The sequence below is a fragment of the Convolutriloba macropyga genome, chromosome 9 (assembly GCF_964194025.1).
Source record: "Convolutriloba macropyga chromosome 9, txConMacr16.3, whole genome shotgun sequence".
NCBI classification, from domain to species: domain Eukaryota; kingdom Metazoa; phylum Xenacoelomorpha; order Acoela; family Convolutidae; genus Convolutriloba; species Convolutriloba macropyga.
The window spans coordinates 20,207,458-20,224,535 of NC_134476.1; the positions used below are offsets into that span (position 1 = coordinate 20,207,458).

Below are 17,078 nucleotides of genomic sequence, written 5' to 3' on the forward strand. Positions count from 1 at the left end.
CCCGGATGCTATAATTTGAGAAGTTAACAAAATGCTGACTCACATACCGGCAAATGTTCAAAAATTACAAAACTTTCATGGAATTTGCGTTGAAAAGTCCAAGGAACACTTTGAAAAATAAATCTACCCACTTTTATTTCACTTGGAAGTTTTAACATGTAAACATTGAAACTTATCTGTATTTGGACAAAGATATCACAACATCACTGAAATTGCCTTAAATCAAACTCATTGAAGGTACTGTGAGGCAATGGATAACAACTGAAGCCATCGCATCTGATCATCAAAAGTTGTCAAGGAACACAATTGTATTTTTGATTAGTGAGATGAAGTCCTGGGCTTAAACAAAATGACAAAAGAAAGCAAAAGAAAAGAATTCAATTAGAAGTCACATAAAAACATTATCAAAGGCATAAAAATTATATTATTTACTGTGAAGTCACAATATATATTCCTTTGGCCTCAATTTGTTGTGAATAGGATCTTTCTTTAATTATGGAAAAGTTAATTGGAAGTCGTTAGCTCTTTTTTTCTCTAATTTTAATTAAAAATTAAATTCAATTAAACATCCACAAAAACAATGATGGCTTTTGATTGTCAAAAATTTGCTGTGCGACAATCATAAGAACGACAATTAGAGGCAAAGACAAAAAAATCCTAATGAATTTTGAGAGAGAACTGTTTCGCAACTGGGTAAGCTATTCACTCTAATCTCTTAAATTGATCTTTTGAGCTTTCTTTCGGTTCCTAAGGTTACTATCCCTAATGCTGTATTTTGAAAAGGTAACAAAATACAGAATCATTTACAGTCAATTATTCAAAAATTACAAAACTATTATGAAATTTGCGGTAAGAAATCCAAGAAATAAAGGAAAACCAAGAAATAAATAAAACGAATCTAAAGAGTATTTTAATCACTTGGAAGTTTCAACATTTACATAATAAAACTAGGCTGAATTGGGCCAAAGATAAAATAATTGGCGGATTTCAAACGTCACTGACATTTTCTTAAAACAAATTTTGTGAAAGTACTACGAGACATTGTGTAACAACTGAAGCCTTCGTATCTGTTCACCAATAGTTGTCAAGAAAACTAGTTGCTTTTTTGAGTAATAAGACAAGGTCCAGGGGCTGCAAACGCAGTGACAAATGGAGGCAATTGGAAAGAGCTCAGTAAAAAATTAAAAAGCACATTGTCAAAGCCATAAAAATAATGACCTTTTTTCTGAAGATGCATAGTATGTTCTTCTCGCCTCACCTTGTTGTAAATAGGATTTTTCATTATTTGCGCTTTAATTTCATTTCATTTGCTTCAGTAATAGACATAAAAGTAAAAGAAACGCAAAGTTATTTTGAAAAAGACCACCCCAATATAATCCAATAAATAACTGAAAGCAAGATGAGTCCAAACCTTTCCCTAATTTTAATGTGCTTATAACAATAACAAAAACTCACTCCATTCTTTCGCAATAAAAGATCAAGCAGCAATTGAAATATTTCAAAAAACAAGCAAAGGTTGCAATTTTGAAGCGTTGAGTTCAGTTGTTTTGTTTTCATTTTTTTAGTTTTGCTTGATTTTTTAATATAGGACGCACAATAAGTTTAGCACAAAGAAGGCGCTCTTAAAATTACCATTTTTTTAAAGCTAATTAAGTGTTAATGACCAGATTTTTCGGAAAATAAGTTTAATGCTTTCGATCTTCAATGTTAAAAAAATTCTGAAAAAGATTTTAAGCTAGAAAACCAAGGAAATATTCAAAACCGGTTTTTCATGCTGAGAATTTTTTAAAAACAAATTTAAACAACAACTCTGTCATCATTTTTTGGCCTAGAGATTCAATTAAAGAGAAATAAATTATAGATATGTTTCCGAAACTTAATGCCATCAGGAAGGAGGCTCGGTAAGTTGTGCATAATCACACATAACATTTGGGCCCCGCTCGTTCGTTTTGATTTAAGTGTCTACCAAAAGAAGAAGATATAAGATTATCTATAATTATTCATATTTCTTTGAACAAACAACAAAAAGCAAAAAAATATAGCTAGATTAGGGGGCCGAAAAGACTTGTAATTTATGAGAGTACTGTTAAAATCAATTATAAAAATCAAACAATAGTAATCATTGATTTCAACCACAACTCTTTTCGGTGTCTATGTTTTTTTTAAATACAAACAAACTAACTTTTTCATCTTTAGATAAGATATTAGACCAGTCAATTTTTAGAATGTTAAAGGTCAACAAAGAAGAGCAAGGAGAGCGAAGTTTAAAAATATGGTTCTTTTTTTGAAAACAACCATTTTTAAATTGTATAAAAATAATACGTACTGACTTATATCACTAAGAAATTAGTTTGTATCTCATAGGAACCAATTGAGACCTGTCAAAAATTACAAAACTATTATGAAATTTGCGGTAAGAAATCTGAGAAATACAAGTAAACTTAGAAATGAATAAAATGACTATAAAATGTATATTATTCACTTGGAAGTTTTAACATATACATACTAAAACTAGGCAGCATTTGGCCAAAGATAAAACAATTGGCGGATTTCAAACATCACTGACGTTATTTTAAAACAAATTTTGTTAAAGTACTACGAGACATTGGATAAAAACTGAAGCAATCGCATCTGTTCACCAATAGTTCTCAAGGAAACCAATTAGTCTTTTGATTAATAAGACGAGGTCCTGTGGCTGCAAACACAGTGACAAATGAAGGCAATTCATTTAAGGAAAGAATTCAGTTAAAAATTACGAAAACACATTGTCAAAGCCACAAAAATAATGAGCTTTTCTCTGAAGATACATAATATATTCTCCTCGCCTCATCTTGTGTTAAATAGGATCTTTCATTATTTGCACCTTGATTTCATTTCATTGGTTTCAGTAATCGACATAAAAGTAAAAGAAACGCAAACTATATTTTAAAATTAAATTCAATGAAACATCCACAAAAGCAATGATGGCTTTTGATTGTCAAAAATTTGCTGTGCGACAATCATAAGAACGACAATTAGAGGCAAAGACAAAAAAATCCTAATGAATTTTGAGAGAGAACTGTTTCGCAACTGGGTAAGCTATTCACTCTAATCTCTTAAAGTGATCTTTTGAGCTTTCTTTCGGTTCCTAGGGTTACTATCCCTAATGTTGTATGTTGAAAAGGTAACAAAATACAGAATCATATACCGTCAATTATTCAAAAAGTACAAAACTATTATGAAATTTGCGGTAAAAAATCCGAGAATTAAAGGAAAACGAAGAAATTAATAAAACGAATCTAAAGAGTATTTTATTCACTTTTATTCAATTAAAATTTTTCAATAAACATGCAAAGTTTCCAATTTTGGAGCGTTGAGTTCAGTTGTTTTGTTTTCAGTTTTTTAGTTTTGCTTGATTGTTTAATATAGGACGCACAATAAATTTAGCACAGAGAATGCGCTCTTAAAATCATCATTTTCTTTTGGGCTTATTAAGTGTTAATGACAAGATTTTTTGGAGAATAAGTTTAATGCTTTCGATCTTCAATGTTAAAAACATTCTGAAAAAGATTTTAAGCTAAAAAACCAAAGAAATATTCAAAACCTGTTTTTTATGATGAAAATTTTTTAAAAACAAATTTAAACAACAACTCTGTCATCATTTTTTGGCCTAGAAATTCAATTAAAGAGAAATAAATTATAGATATATTTCCGAAACTGAATGCCATCAAGAAGGAGGCTCGGTAAGTTGTGCATAATCACACATAACATTCGGCCCCGCTCATTCGTTTTGATTTAATTGTCTACCAAAAGAAGAAGATATAAGATAATCTCTAATTATTCATATTTCGTCGAACAAACAACAAAGTGAAAAAAATTAGCTAGAGTAGGCCAACAAGACTTGCGATTTATGGGAGTACTTGTCAAAACAATTATAAAAATCAAACAATAGCAAACATTGATTTCGACCAAAACTCTATTCTGTGTCTATATTTCAAAAAATAAACAAACTAACTTTTTCATGGTTAGATAAGATATGAGACCAGCCAATGATTAGACTGTTAAATTTCAACTCAAAAGAGCAAGGATAGCGAAGTTAAAATAAATATGGTTCTTAATTTTCGAAAACAACCAGTTTCAATTTGTTTAAATATAATAGGTATTGACTCGTATCACTCAGAAGTTTAGTTTTTATCTCATAGGAACCAATTGAGACCTGTCACTACCCATAATTTTTTTTGGACAAAAAACGGGCTAAACGAAAAAAAAACTTTTCAAAGAGGGCTGTGTCTCAACCGTTAAAGCCCTAAGCTGTTCACGGAAAACCTTAAATTTTTTCAATTGATGATTTTTACCGCGCAAACTGGGCCACCCTTTTAATTTGAAAAGGTGACAAGAAACCAAAAATCAGAAATTGAAAAATGTTCAAGATTTGCTCTTTTCTTATGGAAATGCGCAGCTCCCCAGCCATGAAACCCTTGCTTGAAAATCATTATGAAATTTGGATCATAGTTCAATAAAAATTGAATGAAAGCCATCGCTGCCAAGTCCAAGCTAAAAAAACTGACAAAGGTAAGGTGAAGGTGACAAAATCCAAAATTTTACTAATTTTTAAAACAATTTTTTTCAAAATTTCAGGAAGCTTAGAATCTCTGAGAAAGTCAGTTGTGCTTGTTATGCGTACAATATAACAAAAAGACGACAAAAACCAACGAATACGGACAGAACTCAAAACTTCACAAACAATTCATCGAATACGCAGTTTTCAAATCATTAGAACAAAAAGACATTGAAATTCATTAAGAACATTTAACTTGACAAAAGTTGTTTCGCTTGGGCCTCCTTTGATTTTAAAAGGGTCTCGTTGAAAAGGGTTTTTGTGAAAACGACAACAAAAAGAACCACAAATATTGACCAATGTTCGGAGTGTATTTGTAGCAACTGAATTTGAGACTAAATTACCTCTTTACGACAGTGAGAAAAATTGTGAATAACAACAGTATTTTCTTTTAAGTGAAATTAAATGAAAGTCATTAAACATTTCGCTTTAAATTGAAATTTATGAATAAGTTCAATTAAACATCCATGAAAATATTTAGGGCTTTCGATTGTAAAAAGTTTACCGTGCGACAACAAAATGAACTTTCTTTAGAGGCAAAATAGAATGAATTTTGCGAGAGAACTGTTTCGGAACCTTTAACACTGTAAGCTTTTCACGGAAATCTTCAAACGAATGTTCTTTTGCGCGTTCACTCAAAGCCAGTTGTTGCTCTCCATAATGTTATAATTTGAATAGGGAAACAATTACAGCTCTCTGGACAGGCTAATATATTAAAAAAATCACCAAACGTTTATGAACTTTCGCTTTGGGAAATATAAGAAACCATTAGATGAAAATAAAACCACAATAAAGACTTTTTTATTTTATTAACTTCATTTGGAATAAGTTTTGCCTTGTATATTTTGAAACAAAGCTACAAATGGACAGAAATAATATTAAAAAATTGGAACACTTCAAAACTTAACAGAAAATATTTTAAAACAAATATAATGGAAGTACTAAGAGGCAAAAGCATTAGATTATAACTGAAATCATTGCATCTGATCGTAATTTAAAAGATCCCAAAGGTATATTAGATTTTTAAGGCGAAGCCATGAGGCTGCAAAAAGAATGATAATTGAGGGCAAAATAAAAGGAATCGATAAATGTTTACGCAAACATACGATCAAAGCCATAAAAACTATGAGCTTTTCTCCAAAGACATTCAAAATATTCACCTGGCCTCATTTTGTTATAAAGATGATATCTCAAAATTTAGGCCCTGATTTCATTTCATGATCGACAACAATCAACACAAAACGAAATACGTATATATAAATATAAATATATTAAAATGTAAAATATAGTGTGAAAAAACCGCCCAACAAACTAATCCGAACAATAACTGATTGTGGGGGTTCCAAGAAGAGCCCAAACTTATCCCCAATTTTGCTTCGCGAATAACAAAAAAAATAACTAATCAATACTTTTTTTGAAGAGTATGATCAATTAGGAATTGAAATATTTCAATAAACCAAAACTAACTGTTGCTTTTTGTATAGTTTTCGAGATACTTGTTTAATAAACAGACAATATTTATTTCCAGGAGACTCCTATGGAACGCGGAAATACAACTAGCCTATTTTCCGGAGCTTTCAAACATTGTGACAGTGGATGCCAGGAGCAAACAGATATTGAAAAAAATAAGAAGTCCCGAGGGCTTTAAAATAAGATTAAGCAATTAGACCAATTCTAGTTTTTGATTGTCTATAATTCAACTGAGGAGGACGATATGGCATTATATTGACTTTAAGGAAGGCACTTTTGCTGTTTTGGAGTGTTACGTTCAAAGGTTTCGATATCATTTTTCTGAATAAATTTGGCTGAATTACTTCTTACATTACGCAGATCAGGGTTGTCATAGACAATGAGCTTTTAAAATAATCTTTCTGTTTTCTTTTTGAGATTCAAGAATTGTTGATGACAGGATTTCTTAAAAAAAATTGTTGCTTTTGATCTCTTGTATGAAAAATATTCTGAAAACTTAAGTTAGTTAAGCTAACTAATTAGAGTATGATGAAAGCTGGTTTTCTTTTATGCTTGAAAAAAAAACAAAAGAAGTTTACAAATAAAATTATTCTGAGAAAAATCTATTCTACATTCTCCCATAGACAAAAATTGCTGCTATCAATTTCCAAAAAAAAATTTCAAATGGTTTGTTGGAAGGTTGAGTATGAAAAAAAAATAAGTTAGCGAGAACTGAGCACAAATTTTCCGGCCAAAGAGGTATAGAACGCTTTTCTGCAAAATGCAATAGTTCGAGGTATTTTCTCCGTAAAAGCAAAATAAGGGAGCAAAAGACGTTGGAAAAGGGAATTTTATGGCAGCGTCTAAATCGACGACATGCTTTAATTTACCAATACGGTGAAGCTACCCGGACTTGAGTCTCAGAGCACTTCAGCGCTGAACCAGCACATTTCAAGTGTAAAAACTTAATTCAGTTCTGAAACATCGTATCTCCAGAATATTTTGAGTTTCATTATGTTTATTTTAAAGTCATGGAGTTAGTCCAGGCTAAAATTAACCTGTACAGTCTGGAAACTACTCATGCCTCAATTTTCAGTCTGAGCAGAGTATTGTCACACTTTTGAAGCTTATAACTGGTAATTACTATAATAGTATTCACATTACTTACAAATAAGCTAAGTTGTAGGATACCATTTAACTTAGTGGATACAACTTGCTACGCAAAAAAATGTCACGAGTACCCACGCAGAAGTTCGAATCGCATATAAATCAAACGCTGTTGGCGGGAGTTAAGCTGAGCATATTATATTTCATGAAGTAAATTATACTTCAAAATCAAGACTGGCCCGCCTGAATTGGGCGAGTACTAGCCATCCTAAAAACAGAATGTCTCAATACTGATTCAGCGCTGATTTACTCTGTCACCAACCTCCGGGTAATTCAGACCTGACTTCGCAGCATAAGGTTTGTTTTGAAAATGTGATAATATAGTCCTAAAAACATGACTATCAGAAGAGAGAGAACAAACTGAAGAAAAATTGATAAAATATCGAATAGTAATTACTTTTGGACCTGATATTCAAAGAAATTGAACAGAATGATACTAAGAGAGAAATTAAAAAATTAAATTGTAGACTGAGTCTATAACCTTAAAAAGAGGCTACTACCAAGCAAAGACAACCACCTAAGCTCCGTAGTTTAAAAAAAAGCAAATAATATCTCCACTAAACTTTTATTCATTACGCCATTTCTTTAAGTTGCCTTGTTTATTGCACCTTCTTTCGCATTTGCAGCAACCATTTAACTCATTTCTGGTTTTTCAGTGGACTATATTTAAATTTTCTGTGCCATGAATATACACAAACGATCCCAATTTTTTTCAACAAATAATTGTACGCATTGAGGAAATTTTGTTAAAATTTGCAACATATGAATTAATTTTGTCAGTTCATGGGATCTATTGATTCTCTGCCGATCTTAAAAAAATGTAATTATCTTGCTCTTTTGGTTATCAGTGATTGCTCAATTTCTGTTCTAATGAGCAAACTCCAGTTCATGCCTTTACTCATGAAAAATTCTATATTGTCCAGATGACCACAAGTATCACTTCGCGTATTGTTTTCAAATTTTTCAAATACTTTAATTCTTTCCAGCAAAAGTGAAGCCCTGTAAATATTCCTCCAAAGTTTGTACTCTGAAAATTTTGCAAACATAGATCAAATTTAAACTTCAGTGCTGATAAGTAGCCAAGACGAGGTTACACCATAGGAGTATCATTTCAGACTTCCCATGTGGATTTCCATTAAAGGTATTAATCCATCATTCTAACAACATCCAACTGTTCGAAAAACCGTCTTGATTGCAGATGTAAAATAAAACAAGGTTTAGTGTGTCCATGAAGCAAACAAAAAGTTTTATCAAAGTTTCGTGCTTCATTTTTGAGATGTGCGATAAACATCTTGTCAAAATATGAATATATAGAAGGTTGCCGGTTTCAATTCTACATTGACACTGGCATTCATAAAAGTAGACATATATCTTGAACGGCTACCCGAATGACAAATGGGCCAGATTTCCCTGGGACGGAGTTCTCTAACAGACAAATATGTGTGAGAAAAAGTGGTCGCTTTGGAATAAACATCAAATTTCAATTTCAGTTAAAATAAAAAAAAAGTAATGAGCTTAGCTGCATGGTCTCATGCCCAGAAATTTTTTTTTGCATTGCGCTAGTTTTAAGATACTCTATTCTCTTAATGAAAAACCTTTCCATCGTTTTTTTATGTTTTGTTTGCGATGCCGTTGATTTTGTCTTTCTCTTTTTCTGAACTAAGTACTTTAGACCTTTTTGGCTGTTATTGACGTTTTTTTCGATTAGACTTTTATGATAAGTTTTTTCGACTAATTTTGACGTTTTTTACACTTGATAAGTCTTGAAAAACACTTGCATTAAAACATGCACGTCTTGACCAATAATTGCATTTAGACTTGCCAGTCTTAGACAAGACTTGCGTTCAGACTTGCAAGTCTTGTCCAGGGGTTGCATTTAGACTTGCACGTCTGGCCAGAAACTTGCATTTAGACTGACATGTGGAAGGTGACAAGATCATAGCTCTGATACAGTACTGATATAAGACGTGAAATTAGACTTGCGCAGTACTGACATTCTAACAACATCCAACTGTTCGAAAAACCGTCTTGATTGCAGATGTAAAATAAAACAAGGTTTAGTGTGTCCATGAAGCAAACAAAAAGTTTTCTTATCAAAGTTTCGTGCTTCATTTTTGAGATGTGCGATAAACATCTTGTCAAAATATGAATATATAGAAGGTTGCCGGTTTCAATTCTACATTGACACTGGCATTCATAAAAGTAGACATATATCTTGAACGGCTACCCGAATGACAAATGGGCCAGATTTCCCTGGGACGGAGTTCTCTCACAGACAAATATGTCTGAGAAAAAGTGGTCGCTTTGGAATAAACATCAAATTTCAATTTCAGTTAAAATTAAAAAAAGTAATGAGCTTAGCTGCATGGTCTCATGCCCAGAAATTTTTTTTTGCATTGCGCTAGTTTTAAGATACTCTATTCTCTTAATGAAAAACCTTTCCATCGTTTTTTTATGTTTTGTTTGCGATGCCGTTGATTTTGTCTTTCTCTTTTTCTGAACTAAGTACTTTAGACCTTTTTGGCTGTTATTGACGTTTTTTTCGATTAGACTTTTATGATAAGTTTTTTCGACTAATTTTGACATTTTTTACACTTGATAAGTCTTGACAAAGATTTGCATTAAAACATGCACGTCTCGACCAAGAATTGCATTTAGACTTGCCAGTCTTAGACAAGACTTGCGTTCAGACTTGCAAGTCTTGTCCAGGGGTTGCATTTAGACTTGCACGTCTGGCCAGAAACTTGCATTTAGACTGACATGTGGAAGGTGACAAGATCATAGCTCTGATACAGTACTGATATAAGACGTGAAATTAGACTTGCGCAGTACTGACATTCTAACAACATCCAACTGGTCAAAGAACCTTCTTGATTGCAATTTTAAAATAACACAAGGTTTTTTGTGTTCATGAAGCTGACAAAAAATTTTGCTTTAAAATTTTCCTTACGTGATTTTTGATTTTTACAAAAAGCATCTTGCAAAAAATGGATCAATACAAGGTTGTCTGGTTCATTTCTCCATTTTTACTGGCATTTAGAATGGTTAACATAAATTTTGATCGGCTACCTGAATCACAGGCAGGTCAGATTCTCTTGGCGTCTATATCAGAGAAGACGGAATTTTCTAATGAGCAAACGTAATTAAGAAAAAGTGGTTGTTTCGAATTGAACGTAAAATTTTGGTATCATAAAATAAAGAAGGTACAGAGTTCAACTGCTACTTCTCATACCCTGAAAACTTTTGACAGTGCCCTGGTTGTACGATACCCTTTTCACATATTTTAAACCCTGTTTTTTCAGACTTGGCGAGTGTTGGCCAAGATTTGCAGTTAGACTCGCACCTCTTGGCCAAAACTTTCATTTAGAACTACATGTCATGGACAAGGATTGCCTCTAGACTTGCCGGTCTTCGCCAGGACATCCATTTAGACTTGCAGGTCTTGGCAATATTTTCATTTAGAATGACATGAGTAAAATTGACATGATCGCAGCTTTGATACAAAAGTGATATAAGACTTTCATATAGACGTGCCTACTGCTGATATTACTCTGCCGATCAGTACGGGATGTCCGCAGTCTTCAGAACTTTTTGCTCCAGAAGATTTTGATCCAATTTCCAAAAATTATGGCCAGTCTTCAGAGATAAACAGATTCGAATACCGATGAAAAGTGTTGGCATGTGAAACAAACTTTTGCATATGAATAGTTTTTCCTCTTTGCGTTATGAGATTCGCACTAGCATCACCCGTACGATTCAGAACCATATTTTGATCGTTTAATGAGGTCGTAAGTGGAAAAAAAATAGTGTAAAAAAAGTAGAGTTCGTGTTAATTGTGAATTAAAGGTGCAGGAGTTGGGCGTGGTGAACTTTTACGTTTTTGCAGGACTTACGTAACATTCTCTAAAAGGGCTTCAAATTTTACGCCTAATGTCTTTGTTGTAAAAAATCAATCCTCGACGCGTGTTACGGTTAAAAACACAATTCATTTCAAAACTCACTTCATGGAAAATTTTTCAATGAGTCAAAACAAAAGATAAAAACAAAAGGGTATATCGTTCGTTTTGTTATAGAATTTTGTACTTTCAATAGCCCTCTATTAGCTGACACCTTTGCATATAACTGCAATCTTGCAATACTTTAAGTTCAAACTGGAGTAATGCATAAACGAATAAATGGAATAAACTGGAATAATGGAAAACGAATAAAATTTTCATTATTTTATTCGTGTGAGAGAAAATTTTTCATTCTGTACATCCCACAATTAAGCTGTATACGGGACCCTATTAAGTACCAAAGTTACCGCATTTGATAAACCTCTGGACAAAAACAGAAGACTTAACGACGAAATGAAGAATCAGAAATAAAAATTTATTGTATTCAATGCGCAGTCACGAAGGACTATCTGTTTGTAAAAAGACGATGATACCGAATCCCTCTTGCCTCCAAAAACGACACTACTGAAACTGCCTTGCTCTCAAAAGTGACAATACAGAAGTTACCAAAGAGACCGCGACATTCACGTTTAAAAACGAAGATACGACGCTATCTTATTTATGTTTGGTGTTCTGGATTGGGGAAATGATTAGAAAATATCTAATATGTCGCCCCCTATATTATTGCGGGTATCAAGAAGAAAATGTAGCGCCAGAACAAACTTTTATACTTTTTTTTGTTTTTGACAAGAAACTGAAACCCATCAGAACAAGAGCAATAGGCATCAAGACAAGAAGGCCTAATCATTCATCTTGAAAATTTGTGCTTTCATTTTCTTTCCTGATTTCAACTGCCTTCTTTCATCTCAAAAAAATATCTGTACATTATTGTAGAGTTTACAGTAACGACAAAAGTTCAAAAGGCTTGTTCAAAGAAAACTCAAAGTGATAAAATTCAAAGCTGTAATTACTTTGGGACCTGATTTTTTGATCTAATTTGATCACAATGATACGTGGAAAAAATAATTTACAAAAATTTAGGCCTATTTGATTACTTTATCAAGCAAAGAGAACCACTCAATAACCGTAGTTTAAATAAAAGCAAATATTATTCTCACTAAACAATCGTTCAATATGCAAATTTTACAAAATACAGTATTTATTGCTCCTTCTTTCCTAATTGAAGCAATCTTTTAACTCATTTCTTTTTTTTGTTGAACACATTGAAACTTCTTCTGCCATGCATAAACCCACGCGTTCCAACTTTTTTCAACAAACAAATGTACGAATTGAAGAAATTGTACTGATCTGAGAAAAATTATCAGTTTTTTGTAATTATTTTGTTCTCTTGGTTATCAATGATTGCGCATTTTTGGTTCCAATAGGCAACCTTCCAGTACATGCCTTCACTTCATGGGAAGCCCAAATTGTCCGAAGGACCACAATAATATTACTACGTCGAGGCTCAATTTGTTATTCATATTCGAGTTCGTATCACTCCAAGTATTGTGTTTGAAACTTTCATATATTGTTTTTATTCCAGCGAAGGTGATGCCACCCAAATATTTGCTCAAGTTTGTACTCTAAAATTTTTGCAAACACAGGTCAAGAGTAATTTTCAGTTCTAATAAAAAGTCATGTCGAGTTTATAGCATATGTGCATCATTTCAAACTTCCAAGCTTCCAAGCTTCCATCATTTCAATTTCCGTTAACGATTTCGTCATTCCAACGAGACTGCAAACTTATGATAAAACTAGATTGTTTTTGTTCATCAAACAGAAAAAAAATTGGCTTAAAATTATAATTACTTCAATTTTGAATTACGCAAGGAATATGTTGCCAAAAAACAGATATATGAAAGGTTGTCTTGTTCAAACCTCTTTTGATACTGGCATACAGAAAAGTGAACAGATTTCTAGGACGGCTACCGGAAAAAAACAGGCCAGATGTCCTTGGCATCTTTATCAATGGAGTCGGATTACTCTAACAAGCAACGTTAGTTAAGAAAAAGAAATTTTTTCCGGAATGAACATCAGATATTTGTATCAGATAGAATAAAGAGGTAAGGATTTCAACTGCTTGCTCTCATACCCAAAATTTTTAACAGTGCCGTGGGTTCGCATATTGACTAACCTGATGAGAGTTGTCTTGATGTTTTTGTTCTTCATCTTCTTATTGTGATCGTTTTATCAGCTCTCAAGAAGAAAAAAGAAGTGCACAGAATCAGTTCGCTAGTTCCGCATAAGTTGCGGGATCTGGAGCGTAGCGAAGTCATACTGGCTTGCAAAAGTTGTGTAAAATTCTCCAAAAAGATTCCATTGTCATGGTTCCCGTTACTGATGCCAAAAAAATGCATGATGTTCCGTTACTGATGCCAAAAAATGCAATTGGGCTCCGTTAGCGAATAAAAATACGTTTGCTATTTTCCTCAACTATCTTCATGGACAACTGAGAAGCAGGTAAAAGCAAAAGCAAAAAGTATAGCGTATATCGTTAGGTATTGTCATGGATTTTGTTTTTCAATTCCTGTGTTGAGAATTTTGTCGGATTCAAACAAATGAGGTCGTCAGTTTTCGTCGGTTTTTTATCGCCAAAATCGATCAAAGCCCTCACGTTTTCTTCGTCGTTTCGATCGGTTATTGTCGGTATTTAAGCGTAAGAATCGCTGTTTTTCGTTGGTTTAAAAACGTAAGAAGCGTCGGTTTTTGTCGGTTTTAAAAGTAAAAATTATCGGTTTGCGTCGGTCTTATATGTAAGAAACGTCGGTTTTTGTCGGTTTAATAGCTAAGAAGCGTCGGTTTTGTCAGTTTTAAACGTAAAAAACGTCGGTTTTTGTCAGGTTTAAACGTACAATGCGTCGGTTTTGGTCGGTTTTAAACGTACGAAAAGCCGGTTTTTGACAAAAGTTAGTTGATATAGTGTCGGAAGTATCTCAAGTCAAGTTGAAAAAATCGACTGTTGAGATTATCCAGTATAATGTTTTCCTTCTCCTTTTTCATTCCGGGCTTGAGATCGGCAGTGGCGGAATTATATGAAAAAAGTGTAGAAGACTTGAGCAGAGCACTAGGTAAAAAACCGGCTCAAAACGCAATCTTCGATACAAAACAAAATAAAACACAGCACACTATATTGTATCTAATATATATGTGTGTATATTTATATACACACATATATATATATATATATATATATATATATATATGCACACAGAAATACACGCACGCACACACATACACACACACAAACACATACAAATAATAAATATATATATATATATATATATATATATATATATATATATATAATTATAAATATAATTATTTTTGTATGGCAATTGCTCTCTTCAAAAAAATCCACTTAATCATAACTGCAATTGTGCAATGTTTTCATTTCACACTGAAATTAATGCTGCAAGTACTTGAATATTGAGTAAGTAAATCTAGAGTTGTGCGTCTTTGACATAAAATCTGCATTTGTTTATATGCGTGGGCAAAAATTTGGTCAACTTCTACAGTCTAGAATTTATCTTTATATCTTGAAAACTAAAATCTAATGACAAAAAAAAATTCACCAAGCATATGGCATGTGTCAAAACTGAAAGCACGTGATAAGTTATACGGGACTTTATTAAGTACCGAAGTGAACTTGTTTTATAAATCTTCGGATAAAAACAGAAAAAAGATTTGAACACGAAAGAAAAAATCAAAATAAGATATTTAAAGTGTTCGAAGCGCAGTCACTTTTGACCGTCTGTCTGTAAAAAAAACATTGATACCGAACCTTTTTGGGTCCAGAATGTCTTTGCGATAATACCGAATCTGTCTTGCGCTCAAAAACGACAATACCAGCATTACCAAAGTGACCAACTGTCTCACATTTAGAACTGAAGATACCGACAATATCTTACGAGATTTATGCTCGGTGTTCTGAACTGGGAAAATGATTATTGAATAAGTAATATATCGGCCCTTTTTCCACTGATTTTATCAAGAAAAAATATATAACGTCGTAACAAAAATAAATACAAGTTTTTTTCTGTTTTTGACGAGAAACTGACCCCCATCAGAACAAGGGTAACAGGTATTCCGACAACAAGGCCTAATAATACAATTTGAAGGTTGATTTTTTTTCCTTTTTGGTTTGCAATATTAATTGACTCCTTCCATCTGCACATTATAAAAATGATTGATATAACTATATCTACATTTTCGCATAGTTTACAGTTACGATAAAAATTCAGACTGCTTTACTGCAGATAGATTTACACAAATACCCGATGTGAGTTTTACATTTAGCATAAAACTACTTCTCAGAGTTTTAACTTGGATTTTTCCGAGATTGTCTTAATATAAAACAAGTTGATATCGGTTTCGTAATTCTTAGAGGATAAGTTCTGCTTGTTATTCGTCCATGTGGAAAGACACTTATGCAAGAAATGTGCTGAAAAAGTGCTGAAATTAAGTAAGAAATGCGCTGAAAATGGGCTGAAATTTTGAAACTTCTCCACGTTTCAGCGCATTCAGCGCATTTCTTACATAATTTCAACGCATTTCTTACAAAATAATGCGATGAAACGGCGCTGTATTCTCGACCCGGGATATTATTCTACGGAAGACCAAGTGAACGAAAGTTGTGGCCAAACTGCTGATACAAGATTCGAGTGTTTTGAGTTGAAAGACTTTATCACAGTTTTTTCCTGCATATTTTACCTCATATCTAGGCAAAACCTCGATCACAAATATTGATAACTTTTACATGTTACGGCATATTTACTTTGATCTGTTTGCGTTTTCCCTTAACGGTTGTGGAACTAAACTAATGTATAAAATGTATATAAGGACCTCGACAGCGACAACGACCTCGAGGAATTCAGCTGTCTCGAATCGATTCCAGCCAGCACACTGAAACTTGCCGGTTGCGTCATTACGGATAGTAACGTATCCAATTTGGTCGTCGGGGCTCTTTTCGAATATGCGCTTCACACACTGACCTCTATCGCTAACTAGGTCCAGTTCAATTGGATCACCTGTAAGCATAACAAAGGGTAGCGTTAATGTGCATTCTGACGTAAAGATATAATCAGTTATTGGGTCTTTTCCGTTTGTGCCCCCCAGTACGTAATAGGCCCCCAGTTACAGAGCAGGTGCCATTAGATAGTAAATCAATATGTAAACATATGGCACGTGCGTCTGGAGGTTGCAAATAATATGCGCCCACTTATCTAGAGGGGCACAAAAGGAAAAGATCCCAGTTATTTAACAAACAAGCAGTCAAATCTTGATAACGTGAAATCGGTCTAACTTATATCCACAGCTACGGATGTTTATTTGTATATAGTTTTTCTTTAACCAAAAGATGAACTTGACCAGTCACTGAATTGCGTTAACGTCCAGCTATGATCCTGTTAAATGTCCTCTGACTTGTAGTACGACCGCCCCAGAGTCATACTATAGCCTGACAAAAATTAGTAAGATACAGTATTAAGGCAGACCCAAGGTGGGCTCCTTTTACAGACTTAAAGCATGAAGAGCTAGAGCTACTTATTTTTGCGCGCGAAGTAGGCTTACCTATATCTCTAAGACTAACAGACTCAGTAAAACCATTTATAACAACTTCAATTATTACGGTGATTATTAAAAGTAACACCGGAGTCTGAGTTGTACACATAGTGTGGCTAAGCTAGTAGACTGACTATAGCAAGTTCAGTTCTCTCTATATAAAAAAGAATGGTGTCTTCTAAGTCTCTGATTGGATGAAGGTGCACATACAGAATTTCTACTGCTACATCCATCCGGGGTTGAGAGTTTCAATCCGAATTTGAGACTTGTAGCAGAGTTGTGCTGGACGTGTCACCCTTGTCGTGAAGTAGTAGGGTCGAGTCGTGTTGTCTTCGAGATATGGTGTTGACTTGTGCCGTCGTCTGTGATCC

At 33.4% G+C, this 17,078-nt stretch overlaps 1 protein-coding gene across 1 annotated transcript in view; it reads right to left on the reverse strand.

Moving 5' to 3' along the window:
* Window positions 1-15,918: 15,918 nt before the first annotated feature.
* The window catches only part of LOC142346151 (uncharacterized), a 204,575-nt gene continuing 203,415 nt past the window's right edge, over window positions 15,919-17,078 (reverse strand). Inside the window, exon 7 of the mRNA XM_075398659.1 lies at window positions 15,919-16,175. Coding sequence (XP_075254774.1) covers window positions 15,919-16,175 — 257 coding nt within the window. The remainder of the gene's footprint in view (window positions 16,176-17,078) is intronic.